At 38.3% G+C, this 16265-nt stretch overlaps 1 protein-coding gene across 2 annotated transcripts; it reads left to right on the top strand.

Annotated features, from left to right (window-relative positions):
* The first annotated feature begins 5354 nt into the window (after nucleotides 1-5354).
* On the top strand, nucleotides 5355-15018 carry LOC120106517 (probable beta-1,4-xylosyltransferase IRX9H). 2 transcript variants are annotated; one of them, XM_039119450.1, is made up of 5 exons: nucleotides 5359-5590; nucleotides 5682-6492; nucleotides 7903-8152; nucleotides 14020-14209; nucleotides 14660-15018. In XM_039119450.1, exons 1-4 carry the CDS (start codon nucleotides 5572-5574, stop codon nucleotides 14188-14190), a joined length of 1251 nt encoding a protein of 416 aa, XP_038975378.1. In that variant the 5' UTR covers nucleotides 5359-5571; the 3' UTR covers nucleotides 14191-14209; nucleotides 14660-15018. The 2 variants fall into 2 exon arrangements, with proteins under 2 accessions (XP_038975379.1, XP_038975378.1); XM_039119451.1 differs by lacking the exon at nucleotides 14660-15018 and having other exon boundaries at nucleotides 5355-5590; nucleotides 14002-14129.
* The last annotated feature ends 1247 nt before the right edge of the window (nucleotides 15019-16265 follow it).

The following is a 16265-nucleotide window of genomic DNA, read 5'->3' as shown; positions in this document are numbered from 1 at the left end:
GAGATTCAAAGGCATTCACTTGGTGATCAGTGAACCTAAGAGTAGAGTTGAAATCGTTTCAACTCATTGAAAGAAGTTTCGATGATATTATGATAGAGATTATAATATATCTCACTACCAGTCAGAATAAAACCTACAAGGTCACACATATTAGATGTTTTGATCGTTCCGACGGTTGGATTGCGATTTAAAATCGCAATTAAAATTGATTGTCAATTGGATTAACCCGCTAAGAGTTAGTGAGTTAAAGAAGAAGGATTTGCAATTAGATTGCAATTTAATTGATTTGATTGGACCTAATTAAATTAGGCTTAACCTTATTGAATAAGGATGAGAAAGCCTAATTAATTAAAACTCCTTATTAGATAAAGAACTTGATTCATAAAGTCCAATTCAAGTCCCAACTAGATTAGGATTCATATAAATCAATTTGGAGGACACATTGGGTTCTAATTGGATTAGAATTCAATTAATCAGGTGGGACCATGTAAATCCTAATTGGATTAAGAGACCCACGCATGGAAGGAAGGGAGAGAGCCCTTCCTTCATGCGTGTGGAGCAAAGAAGGAAAGGAGGGGCGTCCGCCCCTCCTCCTTCTCACACGCACAAAGAAAGGAGGGGCGTCCGCCCCTCCTTTCCTATAACGGACCCACGCCATGTGGAGGGGCAGATGCCCTCCACCTCCTCCTTGTTGACGCGGATTGCCACATGGCATGAGCACATTCTTTGGATTCTCTACAAACTTTTTTAAGTAAGGGTTGCGATAGAATTAAATAAGAGGTGTTGCAGACTTTGGAGGGATGAATCAAGGAGTGATTGATCTCTGAAATTATTCCTTGTTTGTATGGGCATGAGATGCCTATTTAAAGGGCCCTGGCGTGAAGCATGAATGCATTAGAGCCTCCATTCAGCCGCCACCCTCTCTCTCCTTCTTCCTCCTTAGCTTGAGCAAGAAAAAGGGAAGAAGAGCTGCGCCATCTTCTTCCTCCTCTTTGATGTTCGTCGTCTTCCTTCTTCTTCCTCTCAAAGTAATAAAGAAGTTGATTAAAAGGAGAGGAATTCAGCCATCAAAAGTGATCTCTGTAAAGGAGCTAGCACTCCGATGAGATTTTGGAGCGATCTATACCTCGTGTGGATACCTGTAGAGGCCGGATGCTTGTGTGGCTTCAAGAGAACTAGAAATCCTACGATCATCAGATAGTGGTGAAGTTCTAACCCGCTCAAAGGTAAAAATTAGATCTTTATAAATTCTATACAATTAGAAATTGTAGTAGATATGAAATTAATCTAGTCTTTTAATTTTATTTTTTTTTAGATTTCATAAATCTGAGTTAGAAAACTCTAGAAAATTTTTGAAATCTACGTTCCCTAGAACGTTCATGAGATGAACGACTCCGCACGTGTCTTTTCGCTGCAATCGTCGCAATGCGTGCGGGGGTAATCCGACATAAGGTACCGGAGAATTCTTTCTAGAGGAGTCCAATAATCATTATTAAGGTTGTGAGTATATCTACTCAGTCGGTTTACAGAGTATGTAATATCAAGTCTGGTATAATTTGCAAAAAACTCTAGAGAACCAATGACTTGGGCATTGAAGCTTTGATTGACTGTATCACCTAAGTTCTTTTTTAGATAAAGAGATGGATTATAGAGAGTAGATACAGGATGACAATCGGAGTAGTAAAAATTTTTAAGAATCTTCTCCATATAGTGGCTTTGGAACAAAGTTATTCCATCTTCTCATTACTTTTCCATTGACCACACTTTCCCCCCTTTTTTTCCTGCGAACCAAACAAGCCCTAAAAGACTTGTTGTAGTTGGGACGGAAAGAACGATTCTGATTTTTGGATTTGGGCTTGGGCTCAACATTGTTGACTTTGGGCAAAAGATTAGAGGAGTGAGATTTTCTCTAAGACGATGTTGTTTTTCAATCCTAATAGAATTTAAGACTTGAGTTAGAGACAGATCACTTTGGGTGTGGCTCAAAGTATTGACAAAGTCTATAATACACGCAACTTGGAAAGACTCATCTAGGTGGGTTCCATTTGCTTAGAGTTGAAGAATCAGTATTTCATATTCATGGATTTGATCATTCATAGGTTTGGAATCAACAAATTTAAACTTGCTAAAGTCAAAGAACTTGAATCTCTTTAGCCCGGCATCATCAAGTCCATATTTATTTTATAGGGTATCCCAGAGATTCTTGGTACTCTTAGCTATATAATAAATATCATAAAGCCTATCAAAAAGGGCACCTGGGATTCTATGAAGACAGTGGTAGTTGGTTTCTTTTGGAGTCCTGGTAGAGGAGGTGGAGGAAGTAGCAACAGTTTGGGAAGAGGAAGGAGCGGGGTTTTGGTTGCGACGAGTAGCAGGTCGTGAAGCAGATGCGTTAGACACATTACTGACTTCAGTAGTGCTCTCACTAATGACTGAAATCAAGCTTAGGGTGGTAAGCCAGAACCATATTTGATTCTGCCACCTCCAAAAGTTTTGACCATCAAACTTTTCAGGTTTAGCACTAAGATTTCATATGTATGGAAAGCCATTGATTAGAAGAAGAAAAAAAATTGATTTGTAGCTTAACACAGTTTTGACACCTATAAAAATGAAAAGGTTTATGACAAATTATTATACTAATATCTAATTTGAACTTTAGATGTCTAGTTGAAAAATCTAAAGAATAACAGCTAGATCAGCTCCAGATCGGTGGTGGTGCATTAGGCTCCTTTAGGTACTAATCTTTTTTAAGCACGTAGGCCTTTTTGACAGATTTTTCCTAGACACCATTATTCAATGGATAATTTTATTAGATATCGTTTAATTTCATCCTAAGTGCAATATTAAGCTAGCTCCTATGAATTAACCAATTTTTGAATTTTCGTTTGAAGGAAACCTGAAAATTACTCTGTAAGAAGTCCAAATGGAGGTATTAATAAATCTCCTAGAGATTAGACAATCTAATATTTTGTTTAAAGAATTAAGCACTAAAATGAAGCTAGCAAAAAATGTGTAATAGCTAAAATATAACAATTTGCAATTATGCAGCAAAATATATAATAAATATTGTAATTTAAAATCTAGTACTAACAGTACGTAAATTTTTCTAGATTGTTAGCCTAGATGCACATATATAATTGATAAATCAATAATTCAATGTTTCTAATATTCATAAACAATAAATAAGAAGAATAAACTAGTAAATTATTTACTTGACAATAGAATAATAAAATGAAGAAATGAAAGAACATGGCATGTGGATTGAAGCACGCTGATGCACTGTCCTAGAAAAGTTTATGCCCCCCATGCACGGGTCCGCTGGCACAAATCTCCTAGAGATACGACGATCCGGTACAAAACTACGTCTTCTTCGTTAGTGCGCCTCTAGAAAAAAAGAAGAGCACGTTCACGCTTGCAGATAGCTCAAAAGAAACTCAGAAAAATATTTGAAATTATGAGGAGAAGTAAATAAGAACAAGAGGAAGAAAAGAAATTTTTCGTCCCTTTAAAATGATCCCTAGAGCCCTTCATATAGGCTCATAGGCCGTCCAAAAAAGGTAACAGGCTCGTCAAAAGAAGCAGACGCGGGCCGAAAGAAGCAGAATTTCGCCAAAAGAAGAAACCCATTGACGCAACCCAATCACGCGAACTGCACGTGATCAAATGCGGTGCGGTTTTCAAAAAAGTTTACAATATTTAATTGAATTCAACATAGCTATTCCCATTCTATATTTAACTAGTTTTGCTATTATTGTGTTTTCAGGATATTTGGATAATACTGTTGGTTGCAGTGAGGTTTTAAATGAAAAAAAATGGTTTTTGAAGTTGGGTTCCCAAAAGTCACGCCTCTTTCCTTAGTAATCTAAGATTATGATTTTGAGTCTTGAATGCTATATCCAAATATATGAGCCCGGATATATATATATATATATATATATATATATATATATATATATATATATATATATATATATATATATATATATATATAGTATGTATTTGTGGGGGCGATAGGGTTGGTGTGGTCTCCCTACACAAAATATTTTTTTTGCCCTAAGAAATAAAGTAGTCCCAAAGTGAGATAACTGCTATTGAATAAAATAACTTTATCCTATAACAATTTACAGTGTTTGACCAGATATAAAATAAGATAACCCGCTACATATTTTGTCATATGCTACACTACCCCCCCCCCCCCCCCCCCCCCCCAACAAAAAAAGAAATATCACACCCAAACATTTCCTGAACTACTTTAATGCTCTCTTATACATGTAGCCATCCCCTCTCCTATCACCCACCACATGTAATGAAACTTTGAAGTAATCAAAGAAAATCTCCTCTTATATAATGGAAATGCATGTCTAAGATATTCTTCGGATATCCAAGCTATTGTTCCGCCACCTCCCTTGTGCATTTCATATAAACAATGATAATTAGATTTAATTATAACACATGTAGAGCACAAAAAGTGGACTTTGCATCTATGCCAAAAGGTACAAAATAAAAAATTAAATTGTTGAGTATAATTTACAAGATATAACATTCTTATCAATGAAAAATAATACATTTTAGGGACTTTATCCGTGCATTAAGTTGTTCAAAACTCAGTCACTACACCGTGCCGCTGTAAAGATTAAGATTTTTTTTTTTTAGATATCACCACTCCCTTAAAAAAATTGCTTGCCAAATTACGTGTAAAAAGATCTTTTTGGTATATCATGGACTAAGACCTACCTTGCTCTAAGTTCAGATTTCTTGGATAGGATGTCAAGCTAAGTCTATATTAGTTACAATGTAATATCTAATTTCCTTCTCATGCCTCTCATTTCTTGCTTACGATGCTGTGGTTGTCAAGTTTAATATGCTCCCACCATCTTTTCATAAATTCAGTTCTCATTTCAAAATATGAAAAAGATAATTTTGACAGAAATATGATAGATATTTCATTATAGGGTTCTCTAGAATTTACAACATAAAAATTGTTGATATGATTTACCAATATATAAATGGCACCATTTGCCAAAAAAAGAAAAATTAAGATCAATTTTGCAGGAGGGGGAAACATTGTTCAATTTTGCAGTTTGATCAATATTTAGCTTCTTTTAGACCAAATTTCATTTTACCGGACCAAAACCGGTCATAACCCAGTCCCATCTGCGCTCTTATCCCTTGCGACCCGATTTGCTTGCACAGCGCGGACTTAATGCGGTGCTCGTAGGACTTCAAAAATCGTGCCGGCGCATTTTTGACTCCAAGTCTTTTTTTTTTTTTTGCTAAATTGACTCCAAGTCTTCCGTGTATTGGGTGGGCTTCCTGCAGCGGAAATAAAAAGTATCCGCTGGACTGCGCACCTAACCGCGCACTGGCATCAAGACCCGGCCCCGCCCTTTCGGCGACCAGGTCCGCCACTTCCAGCCATCCTCCCAAAAGTACCACCCCAAGCCCCAGCGACAACCAAATCCTCCCCTTCTCTGGAGGAAAGCCGGAAAAAAAAAAAAAGGGAAAGCCTATCTATTTATCTGCAGAAGAACAGGACTGGGACCGATTTCTTTTTCTGTCTCCACAATATTCATGGCCATCCTCATCCCAGGTGTGCAAGAATAAAATTTTTTGAAGGAATCTCCTGACCGAACTCTCTTTTGTTGCTTAAGATTTATAATATTTGCCACCACCAACGGCAGCTCCAGCTATCAATCGTTTTCTTGATGCTTCCACGGAACCAGCCATGGCCTGGATCCGCCGCTCCTTCTGCCCCTCCTACCGCCAGGGCCTCCTTTCCCCGCCGCCGCCGCCGCCGCCATCCCCTCTCCGCCGCCTCCTGATGATGGGCGCCTACCTCCCGCGGCACCCCCGCAAGACAAGCAACATCTCCTCCTGGCGGCGGCACCTCCTCCGCTTCCTCCTCTTCTTCCTCCTCGGCTTCTTGCTGGGCCTCTCCCCCTTCGCCGACCTCGACGACTCCGGCCTCCGCCCCCATGACTTCTCCTTCGACGACGACGGCGGGCGCCCCCGTCGGGATCTCTCCGCCCTCGTCCGCTCGAGGCCTTGGGAGATTGAGATCGTGCGGCCCGAGGGCCTCGTCGCCGTCGAGCTCGAGGCCAGGAAGGAGGAGGAAGGCCCCGGCGAGCCCGATCCGCGGTCCCTCGGGAAGCTCCTCATCGTTGTCACCCCGACCTACAACCGCGCCCTCCAGGCCTACTTCCTCAACCGGCTGGGCCAGACGCTGAGGCTCGTGCCGCCGCCCCTTCTCTGGATCGTGGTGGAGATGAACGCCGCCTCCATGGAGACGGCCCAGATCCTCAGGAGGACGGGGGTCATGTACCGCCATCTGGTCTGCAAGAAGACCTCCACCGACATCAAGGACCGAGGCGTCCACCAGCGGAACACGGCGCTCGAGCACATCGAGCGGCACCGTCTCGACGGCATCGTGTACTTTGCCGACGACGACAACATTTACTCGCTCGAGCTGTTCGACCGCATGAGGGAGATCAGGTGAGTCTACTTGATGATCTTTCATCTACAGCTTAATCCGTGGGTTCGAATTACCACTTGATGCGTTCATTGTTTTGATGGTCCTGTAATATCTTTGCCAGTTCATTTCGAAATTACTAGACGTTGTAGGACTTGCAAGCCTGCTGGCACTGCAAACTGACATAGTGAAAGGGATAGCTATTCATACGGTCATGTGATACTTCTCTTCTAGGGTTTAGGTCATGGTGGGCATTTTGCTCATGCATGTGGAGGACTGGTGCTGTAGAATTACTATGCATGTTGAAGCACCGCATGGTCCAGTGAAAAATGAAATGGTGCACGGTTGGCACACAGATATACACCACAATTATTAATGCGTATAAGAAGCTAAACATGCTCTCTTGCACATTCTGCTTTCTGATGTTTGTTTGTTTATCCAGAGCTTCTTGCCTATATTATCCTCTTTACATGTTGTCCTACAACTCATTTTATAAATTTAAGCTTTTTATTGTTTGCTGTGGATTTCCTATTCAATATAAAGTTAGTTTGAACTAATCCACCGATGTTTAGATTGAATTCCTTAGAAGGTATTTATGTTCAGGTTATGAGCACTCTGTGTTTAGCTCGATTGAAATTTCTTTCGAAGAGTCAAATTCAAAATCTGAGCAACCAAGAGTATCTAATATGAAGAGAAGGGTACCTGTTTACCTTGCCATATCCTTGCTATCATCATTTGATGGTATGATATCTTTTAATTTTGGTGCCTGTATGTTTTGGCGGGGCATATCTTGTGCAAGTACATGACTAGCTCAGACATGATTGACATTCTTCACTCCTTTGGTACCCAAAATCTCATATAAGCTTTAACTCATGTTTATCTGGTTGTGATTGGTGTCTGCTAGTCAATAGGTAACATAGTTTAAATTATTCCTGTCATATGCTATATGCCATGTCAGGACCTCAATAGCACAATGCATTTCCTCTATTTCTTGAAAGCCATTTATCGATCTATTAGTATGCAATCTCAAGGTACATAATGGGGTGTGTGTGTGTGTGTGTGTGTGTGTGTGTGTGTCAATACATTTGATATAATTATACTAGAAATATTGGAATACTTTATGGCTAATTATTAGTATAGACATGCATATGACCTATTATTTGGGCTTGGACACAATAATGCATTTTTAAGAGGATTTACAGGAATTCAATAAGAATCAAGAATCAAGTATGTATGTTAAATGTTCAAAATGTGCCTATTATGTCCATCCATAGTAAGCTATTCTAATTTGTCCACAGTAAAAAAAAATTCCAATGCATTTTTTTTGCATCTTTAATGGATCCATCTTGAGAGCTTCAATTATGAAAGGTAGCTATGTCTGCTTCCATTACTTGGCCTTCAATTTATAGAATTTATCTACATGTTGTTTGAAGGAGATTTGGCACTTGGCCCGTTGCAATGCTTGCTCAAAGCAAAAATAAGGCAATACTGGAAGGCCCAGTATGCAATGGAAGTCAAGTGATTGGTTGGCACACAAATGAGAAAAGTAAGAGACTTCGAAGATTTCATGTTGACATGTCAGGATTTGCATTCAACAGCACAATACTGTGGGACCCGAGGAGGTGGCACCGTCCAACCTCAAATGCCATAAGGCAACTAGACACAGTAAAGGAGGGTTTTCAGGTATGACTCATGTCTCTCTCTTTTTTTAAGAAAAAATATTTTTGTAGTTTTCCAATCGCTCATTAAAACTTTGTGTATTAGACTTTACAGGTGTAAATCAGAAAGGATACATTAAAAATGGAAAAAAATGGAAGAAACACATTTTTCTTACATTTATGCAAATTTTAGATAGGTCTATTTTTGTCCATTTGATGAAGAAATAGCAATACCTCTTGACTTTCTGAACATAGATTCTTCAACATAGATTCTCCACTGATAGAGCTTTTCTTTGCATCACACTCTCTTTATCAACAAGGCTGGATCTGGAAAAGTCGGCCGGTCCTGTAGTAACAAGATTTTATATATACACCAGCAAAATGTGATTCAACAGCAAATCATAATTCACTTCGGAGAGTTAATTGCTTATGGAGATCATAAAGTTGAGTCTAGTTCCATTGATGAGAAGTCCTGAGCATTCTCCCTCTGTTGTAGTCATTTTTCATACAATTTAACAGTGTAGATAGCCAAATTTTCTTGGTGATCTTTTAATCAAATCTATTATTCTAACAAGAACGACTGAAAAGTTACGTGTTAGAATACTTAATTTATGTGATCTTGAGCTCGAAAGTGCTAGGTCAGCTATTAGATCAGCATGTAATCGGGCATTAAAGTGCTCTAGTGGAAGCTGAGAAAATCATTAGTTTAGGTGTCAAAAGATTTGATGGTAGCTGAAAAATGCTAGTCTGCCTGAACTTTGCCATTTCGTTTTTCTAATAATCATGACGTGTACAATAGTGCTAGATCCCTTTTTCAACGATAGCTGAATATGAGGAATCACAGGTCTGTTATGGTTCACATGCAATGCTATTCTTTTCCTTTTTGTAATTTTAAGTTCATGGATTGTGTGCAACTTCTAGAAAGGTGCATTTTAAAGTTTATATGGAAAATTGAAAAACTTTTAGGATGTACAAATGGCCTGATATTGGCTTGTAACATCATTAGTACAAAATAGAGGCCTATTATGTTTCATGAGATAAGTCCTATGCTACTTATTTTTGTTATATATCTATGATGCATAGTGAAAGCAACTTTGGGAAAGAAGGCAACCTAACAGGTGTTTTTGTATATGTAAGTCTATAGCAAAGACCAGTGAATACCCTCAGTAAATCTATTCTTCTATCTGGCTGAGGTATAGGTAGAATTCAGATTCATTCTTGTAGGGGAACCGGTCCTTGCAGTATAGGTTGAATAACTTTAGATGGAGAATGTTGAAATAATGGAGGAAAACTTTTATACAGGCTAAATCTCAAAGAATCTCATAATTTAATGTATTTCTTTCTGGGTTGCATGGGCAGACATGAGAGCCAAAGCATGACACTTGTTGAATGTCTAGCTCAACAAGAGCAAAATATAATATTTTTGGACTTGTCTACACAATTTATTTTGAGAATATTTTTGTACTTGTCTACGTAATTCATTTCCTTGTTCATTTTTGGCATTTCTACATTTTCTAGCTTGCTTGAGAAATTGAATATCTTCTTTCTAATTTTTATTTACTACATCTGAATGTGGATGCATTATAATTGGGGAAGTACGTGTTGGCTCTCTTCTTTGTTTGAACGGGGTATCATAATTTTGCTAGCAAGCAAATTTAATATGTATCTCTTCCCAAATTCCTTTTTCGTTTTTTTTTTTAAAATGTGATTCATCCTTACACCCTCCTACCAAAATATAAGTAGAAAAATGTGTTTCTATTTGCCTAAGATGCCATCAATTTTCATGTTTTAGAAAAGCGATTAGAGGACCCACCATAGTTGTCAGATAGCCTAGACTATCCCAAGCAATAGGCTCTCATACAGCCTAAAGAGATGGACTAGGCAATTAGGCAACTGCCTAGGGGACAACTTTGTACAAAATTCAAAAAATGATTTATACTTTCTTATATATTTCAATTGTTGACCAAGATTTGCATTGTCTACAATAAATTATCCATCTCAAATGACTCTAGGATGCATCACTAACAACCAACACATGAATTCCACTAAATAAAGCTTTCTACTTTATCACAGTCTTATTATTTGTGCTGAACTTGCAGAACACAACATATTTTGTCTTGGCTCAGATTGTATGGTGCACATTTTTTTTATCTGGAAGTGGATATGAATTCAAATCCCACAGGAAAAGCTAAAGATGACAATTGATCAATTTAAAGTTTTGTGCAGATATGATTAATTTAAACAATTACTATTGAGGAAGGACTAAAAACAGAGCAAAATTCAGATCGTAAAAAACAGAGAAATATATAACAAAATAATTCAAACATGGCAGCAAAATAAACAAAGAGGTTGACAAAAAGAGGGAATACAACAGCGAGGGACTCGAAATTGATCAACTCTACAAAAAAGGCCTTTGTAACAGAGGATATACTCTGTATAGAGCATTCCACTCATGAGGACAAAAGTGCGAGGAAGAGAGGAATATAGGTGGATTTACTTTCTGGCCTCTCGGATCCTCGCCAATTGCCTCTAGTCACTGTTCGACTATGTCCAATGTAGCTACTCGCCGTTCGAACACCCAAGATAGGGAGCGGAGAGATGCCCTAAGGGCTAGGCTTGGAGAACAGAGGGATGGCAGAATTGGAGAAGAACTTCAAATACCTCCTTTGCTCTCCCTTAAGTTGATCTAGTTTGGATTAAATTGGTTAAGCTTTGGCTCCCTTGTTTCAAATCAACAGCTTAGACTCGGGTGGCCTGGACTAGGCTGGGCTAGGCGAGCACCTGAAGGAATTACCCAGTAGCCAAGGTGGGTGCCAAAAAAGCCAAGTGAGTGCCTGAATGGCAGGTTGTTGTGAGCCTTACTTAGGTAAGCAGTGCTAGGTTGGGCGCCTAGTCGTGCAGGTGCCTGTAGGAACTATGGTCCCATTAATTTGAATTGAAAACATTCTGATGAAAGGTAGTTTAACATTATGTTGTTTTGGTTTAAGTTTCAAAATCCCTCTTCTCAGAACCAGATCCCATGAAACTCTATTTTATTACTGTAAGAGGTTTCTTCTATCCACCTAAAACTCATATAGGATTCTTATGCATATCTAGAAATTTACCTCAATGCTCTTTGGATTAGGGGGCACATGGCTCAGGTTGGTTCAGGTTAAGAGGCCAATCTGGAACTAGCACAATTCCAATTGGTTCTCAATTTTTGGAACCAGAATCAAATCAATCAATATTGGAACCAACCCAACCCAATCCAATCAAGATTGGATTGGTTCAAGTTGGTTATTGCATTATCCAAAAATTAAAAAGAAATTTTAAACCATTAATTTTATTGAAAACATAAACTATTAGTACATATCCTATATATGATGTGTATATTAGATGTGGATCGGGACGGGTCAGGTTACCCAGCCGCTTAACCCAAACCCAAACCGATCCAGTCGGGTTTCAGAAAATCAGAATGGAACCAACCCAATCCTCGTCAGAGTCCAAAACAAAACCCGCTCAACAACATTGGTCCAATTTGGTTATTGGGTTGACCCAAATACATGTACACCCCTACTTGTACAATTATAGAATATCCAGACATATTACAGAGGCATCTTGATATTCTAATATCACATTATCCAACACCATCTAAGTATGTTAGCCATGGGAAGAAAATAATTGCTGCTTTCTTGGCTGCCACTTTATTGTTTTATGTTGCATGGTCATCTGCTGCCAAGTGATTCCAGGATTTTTATTTTTCTGCAGGAACTTAATGTTATTCCCTTACAATCTTGTGCTCTCTCCTAGGCCATTTTTCATGGTTGCTTCTTTCTTGCTTTTCTGTTTCTTTGTTGATGTTGTCATTTGTTCCTCACTCATCTGATGATGAGTCGGTTCCAGGTTTTCTATTTTCTGTTGGAGATCTTTGTATCACTTTGTTGTTAGACTCTTCTAGTTTGTGCTTTGTGTTTTGGGCCTTCTGTTTTAACGTTCCTTTTTTTTTACGTGTAAAAGATGTTCATTTCCTGTTAAAAAATGCCAATGTACCCCATTTTGGAGTTTGGTATCATCAACCTGAGATGAATAGTAGCACAGCAAGTTTAAGCATCGTCCTATTAGTTGAGATTGACCTTGCAAATGCTTTACCATTCATCCCAACATAAGTTTGTCCTTTGTTTTATACGAGTTCTATAGAATCTCTTTTGTGATTTAGAAAGACCTATGCTTTGGCCAAATCTAAACCTAGTTTTTAGATTGTATTTAGCATGTCAGTTGAAACTAACTAGTTTTGATTAAAGATCAGTATACATGTAGACTACTAGTCTCATTATTGGGTTCTTTTCTTCATCAATTATGAGTTTGTAGAATGGTAACCTGTCGGAAGTGTGATACATCTGAGCTCCACGGAGCATTTTTGCATGAGAAGATTTGGAAGGATTTCACTGTAAGGTACCAAGGAATATAAGGAAAAGATAAAAAAATTTCAAACAATTAATTTATATTAGCAGCCAACTATCTTACATTTCACGAAAACCATAAATACAGGGAACAAATTCTATTGAAAATAATGAAAATAAATTATCATTTTTCTCTTTTAGAAATTCGGTAAACATAGTTTACCTAGATTTCTATAGTACACAAGCAAAATTATGTGTTTTTTAATCCCTAGATGGAGAAATATTGCAGGAATTTTAAAAAGTTGCCCTTGTATGTTATTTTTTATAGAAAGGTAAGCAACATATATTGGTGTTTGAGCAAGTGGGATCTCCTATTGATGATAGTGGATAGATAGTCACTTGTATTCATACATGATATGTAGTGTTCATATGTTTATATGGTGTGATATGTGACACGTGATATGCTAACTATTTATGCCTTTGTAGTTATTCTTAGTGATTGATATTTGATCTTATGTTATAATTTTGATTTTCAATTCTTGGACGATAAGCTTAGCATGTAAAGATCAGCAGTTATAAATGTTACTAAGATACCTCACACAACCACAGCATTATATATTAGATATCACTAATACTATGAATGATATCTAGGATGATTTTACTTATATTACTTTGTTAAGATTTTATAATGTTCTGTTACTTTTAACATTTTTTAACTACTTTATATTTTATAAATAGTTTTGAACAAAAATAACTAAAAGTTAGGTCTGTTCAGTCATTCTATTTTGCATTTATATGGCTTTTTTTGTATTCTTTACATAATATCTCTTTCCCCTTGGATTGAAACCACCTAAAATCATAACCAGGACCTGCCAATCTTAAAACCTGCCTTGATTTGCAAATAAGTTTTCCAAAGCCCTATCCTTATTCCTAAGCCTTTGATGATCAGATCCTCAATGTCTAGTGTGCATATATGTCTGTCTACTATAGCACATTTGCTCCAATAAGTGAATAATATGGCGCGAATAATCATGGAAGTGTTCAATGTCTTTTTCGAGGTTCATTTTTAGAATTAAAAGGAAAATAGAAACATAGTGCGTTAAATCGCTCTAGAAAATAAATGCGTCTAATACCTACCGGTTGTAGGGTTGTTAATAAACAGAATTTAGACTGAGCAAATCATAAATTTTGCTTGAGCCTGCCCCAGCTCTGGTCTGCATTAAAATGAAGTGCTTCTTGCTTATGTTGATTGGATGTCTAAACTATATGCATAGATTAGACTAGAAATTAACTTCTTTTGTTCTGAGGGCTGTCCTCATGCACCATCCAAATGTTCATTAATGTCCCAAGTTTGTGACATACATAATACTTGATTAATTTCATTTCAGTTGTATTTAAATAGCTTGACTTGCTGGTTCAGACCTTCAACTCCAGTATTCACAGCTGATATCTTTCATGCCCTGCCATCTTCTTCACAATTTAACATTTAATATAGTGATTTGAATATTTGCAGGAAACAACATTTATAGAACAGATAATTGAAGATGAAAGCCAAATGGAAGGCTTGCCAAATAATTGCTCAAGGATCATGAATTGGCATCTTCACTTGGAAGCTAGAAATTTTGTTTATCCTAAAGGGTGGCAAGTCTCAAGAAATCTTGACGTTGTCATTCCTTTGAAATAGAAATTGCATCTTTGGCAAGGTACTTCCACTTAGGCAGGTTTATTTTGCAAGATTTGTTTATTTTATCCCCATGATCTTTTCTTGGGCATTTATCAGGATCTGTTGATAGTGGAAGGGATATGGTTGCACACATATAAACTCACTCAAATTCCTTTAGTATCAGAAAAAACCACCTTTCTTGACGAGAAATGCTCCTCAAATTTTATCATTGCATAAATCAACTCACTTGAACTCCTTTGTTATCAGAAAAACCACTTGTCTTAGGGAGATATGCTCTTCTTTCCTTGAATTTCATTTTTTTTTTCATACACTATTACTACTTACTACTAACAGCACGGTTTTTGATCCGAGGGTGAGCCTTTTTTTTATTTTACAAAATTTGTTTTTGCATGTTTGGTTGCTTACTCTTCTTACTTGCCTCTATGTTATTTGCCATCTCCTAAACTATTTCCGGTTAATGCATGTTCAGCAAATGTCTATGCATGCAACCATCGCGTGAGTGGGCCTTCAATGCTGGTTGACTTCTCAAAACAAAGCACCTGCTTGAATCAGCGGTCATTTCCACCACCACCAGACATGCCTTCATACAAATATTCATTCAATATTCTTTGAGGGAAGGGAACCATCTTAGTGTGATAATGGTCCATATTCTTTGGAAGTATACCCAATGATGTATACATTCATTAGCGAGGAGCTTTTGTTCTCAGCAAAAAAGAGAGGAGCTTTTGTATTATTTTTTTTTCCTTACCTTGGAAACTTTTGCATTACTAAAAATCTGCTGAAGTGTTTTCATGTAAGAGTTTGTTCGCAGCATCAATTTTGCGCTCAGTTGTAGAATCGGCGGCATATATCATTCTTCCTTTTGGTAGCTTATTATCCCGCATATCTGTATGCGTGAATGTAGTGTTGATCTTATCTAAAGAGGCTAATCTTGGACTGGGGGAGTGTCACAAGATGTTACACCTAATCCACCTACTATTATTATGAGAGCGATCTGCTGTCTGAATCGGCATATGGCTGACTGGAGGTGATGCGTTCTTTTTCTTTCCCTTTTTTTTGTGAGATTAATGATGTCCAACGGATAAGGACGTTTGCTTAGAGGTTTCTCCTCTTTTGCTTTTTGGCTGGTTGGTGTTTTTTTGTGCGTGGCGCGCGGCGGTGTGTGGGGGCGCCGCGACGGGGTGTTGGGTGTCAAGTGGGTGGTTGAAATCTCAAATGTCTTGCAAAACTACAGGTTACAAAACTACAAGTGCGATATGCACTAACAAAAAAGAAACATCCAGATGTGATGGAAGAGTGATCAGAGATAAGGTTCGTTCCTCTACCAGCGAGCCAATCAACTGGTTTATTGGCTTTTGTAAAACCGTGGTGCATGGAAGTACGGTGGAGTTTTTGAGAGAGCCCGTGTCCTGAAGGAGAGGATTATGCTGCATGGTTGTGTCCACGGTGTGATTAATCCCATGAAGTACAGTAGCAGAGTAGCAGAGTTTCCCTTTATCCAAATTCATGATGCTTGGAGTAAAAAAATAAGCTTTGTTGCAGCTTTTGAAGCCTTCCCAAGCCGCTTGTGTGTTTGATTGTATGACATGGGAACCAGCATATAGGACTTTGACCCCAATGGTCTCTGAAGATAAAGCCAAGCTCCTGCAAAGGACTTCCTTGCCGAGCCCTCGGAGTTCACCTTTACCACTCCCGGGGGTGGAGTACCCAACACACAAGGTTGGGGGAAGTCCTTTTTAAATAGGGGGAACTAATGTCCGGTCCATTTTTTGACCGGACCGTAATGTTTAATCCCTGTTGAACATAAATTTAACAACCGGTCCATAACCATTTCCAATGCATAATAAATTTTCATGAAAAGACCATAATGCCCTTCACCCTCTTCATCTTCATTTTCCCTTTTTTTTTCCTGTTCTGAATCCTATTCCTTCCAACTTCCAAGCCATCCCGTAAGGTCTGCAAGTGCCCGTTCCGCTTCCGCATCATCGGCTCCGGCCTCCAGGCCAAGTGAGACTCCCTCTTCGCCGCTGTCTCCGCCGCCGCCTCCCTTGCCCTCGACCTCCATCTATGTTTCT

This window comes from Phoenix dactylifera, unplaced genomic scaffold (genome assembly GCF_009389715.1).
Source record: "Phoenix dactylifera cultivar Barhee BC4 unplaced genomic scaffold, palm_55x_up_171113_PBpolish2nd_filt_p 000554F, whole genome shotgun sequence".
Taxonomy (NCBI): domain Eukaryota; kingdom Viridiplantae; phylum Streptophyta; class Magnoliopsida; order Arecales; family Arecaceae; genus Phoenix; species Phoenix dactylifera.
This window is presented reverse-complemented; position numbering and strand designations above follow the sequence as displayed.

Coding starts and splice junctions, on each gene's coding strand:
- LOC120106517 (XM_039119450.1), top strand. Junction 6,493..7,902: donor GACCGCATGAGGGAGATCAG/GTGAGTCTACTT, acceptor TGTTGTTTGAAG/GAGATTTGGCACTTGGCCCG. Junction 8,153..14,019: donor CAGTAAAGGAGGGTTTTCAG/GTATGACTCATG, acceptor GAATATTTGCAG/GAAACAACATTTATAGAACA.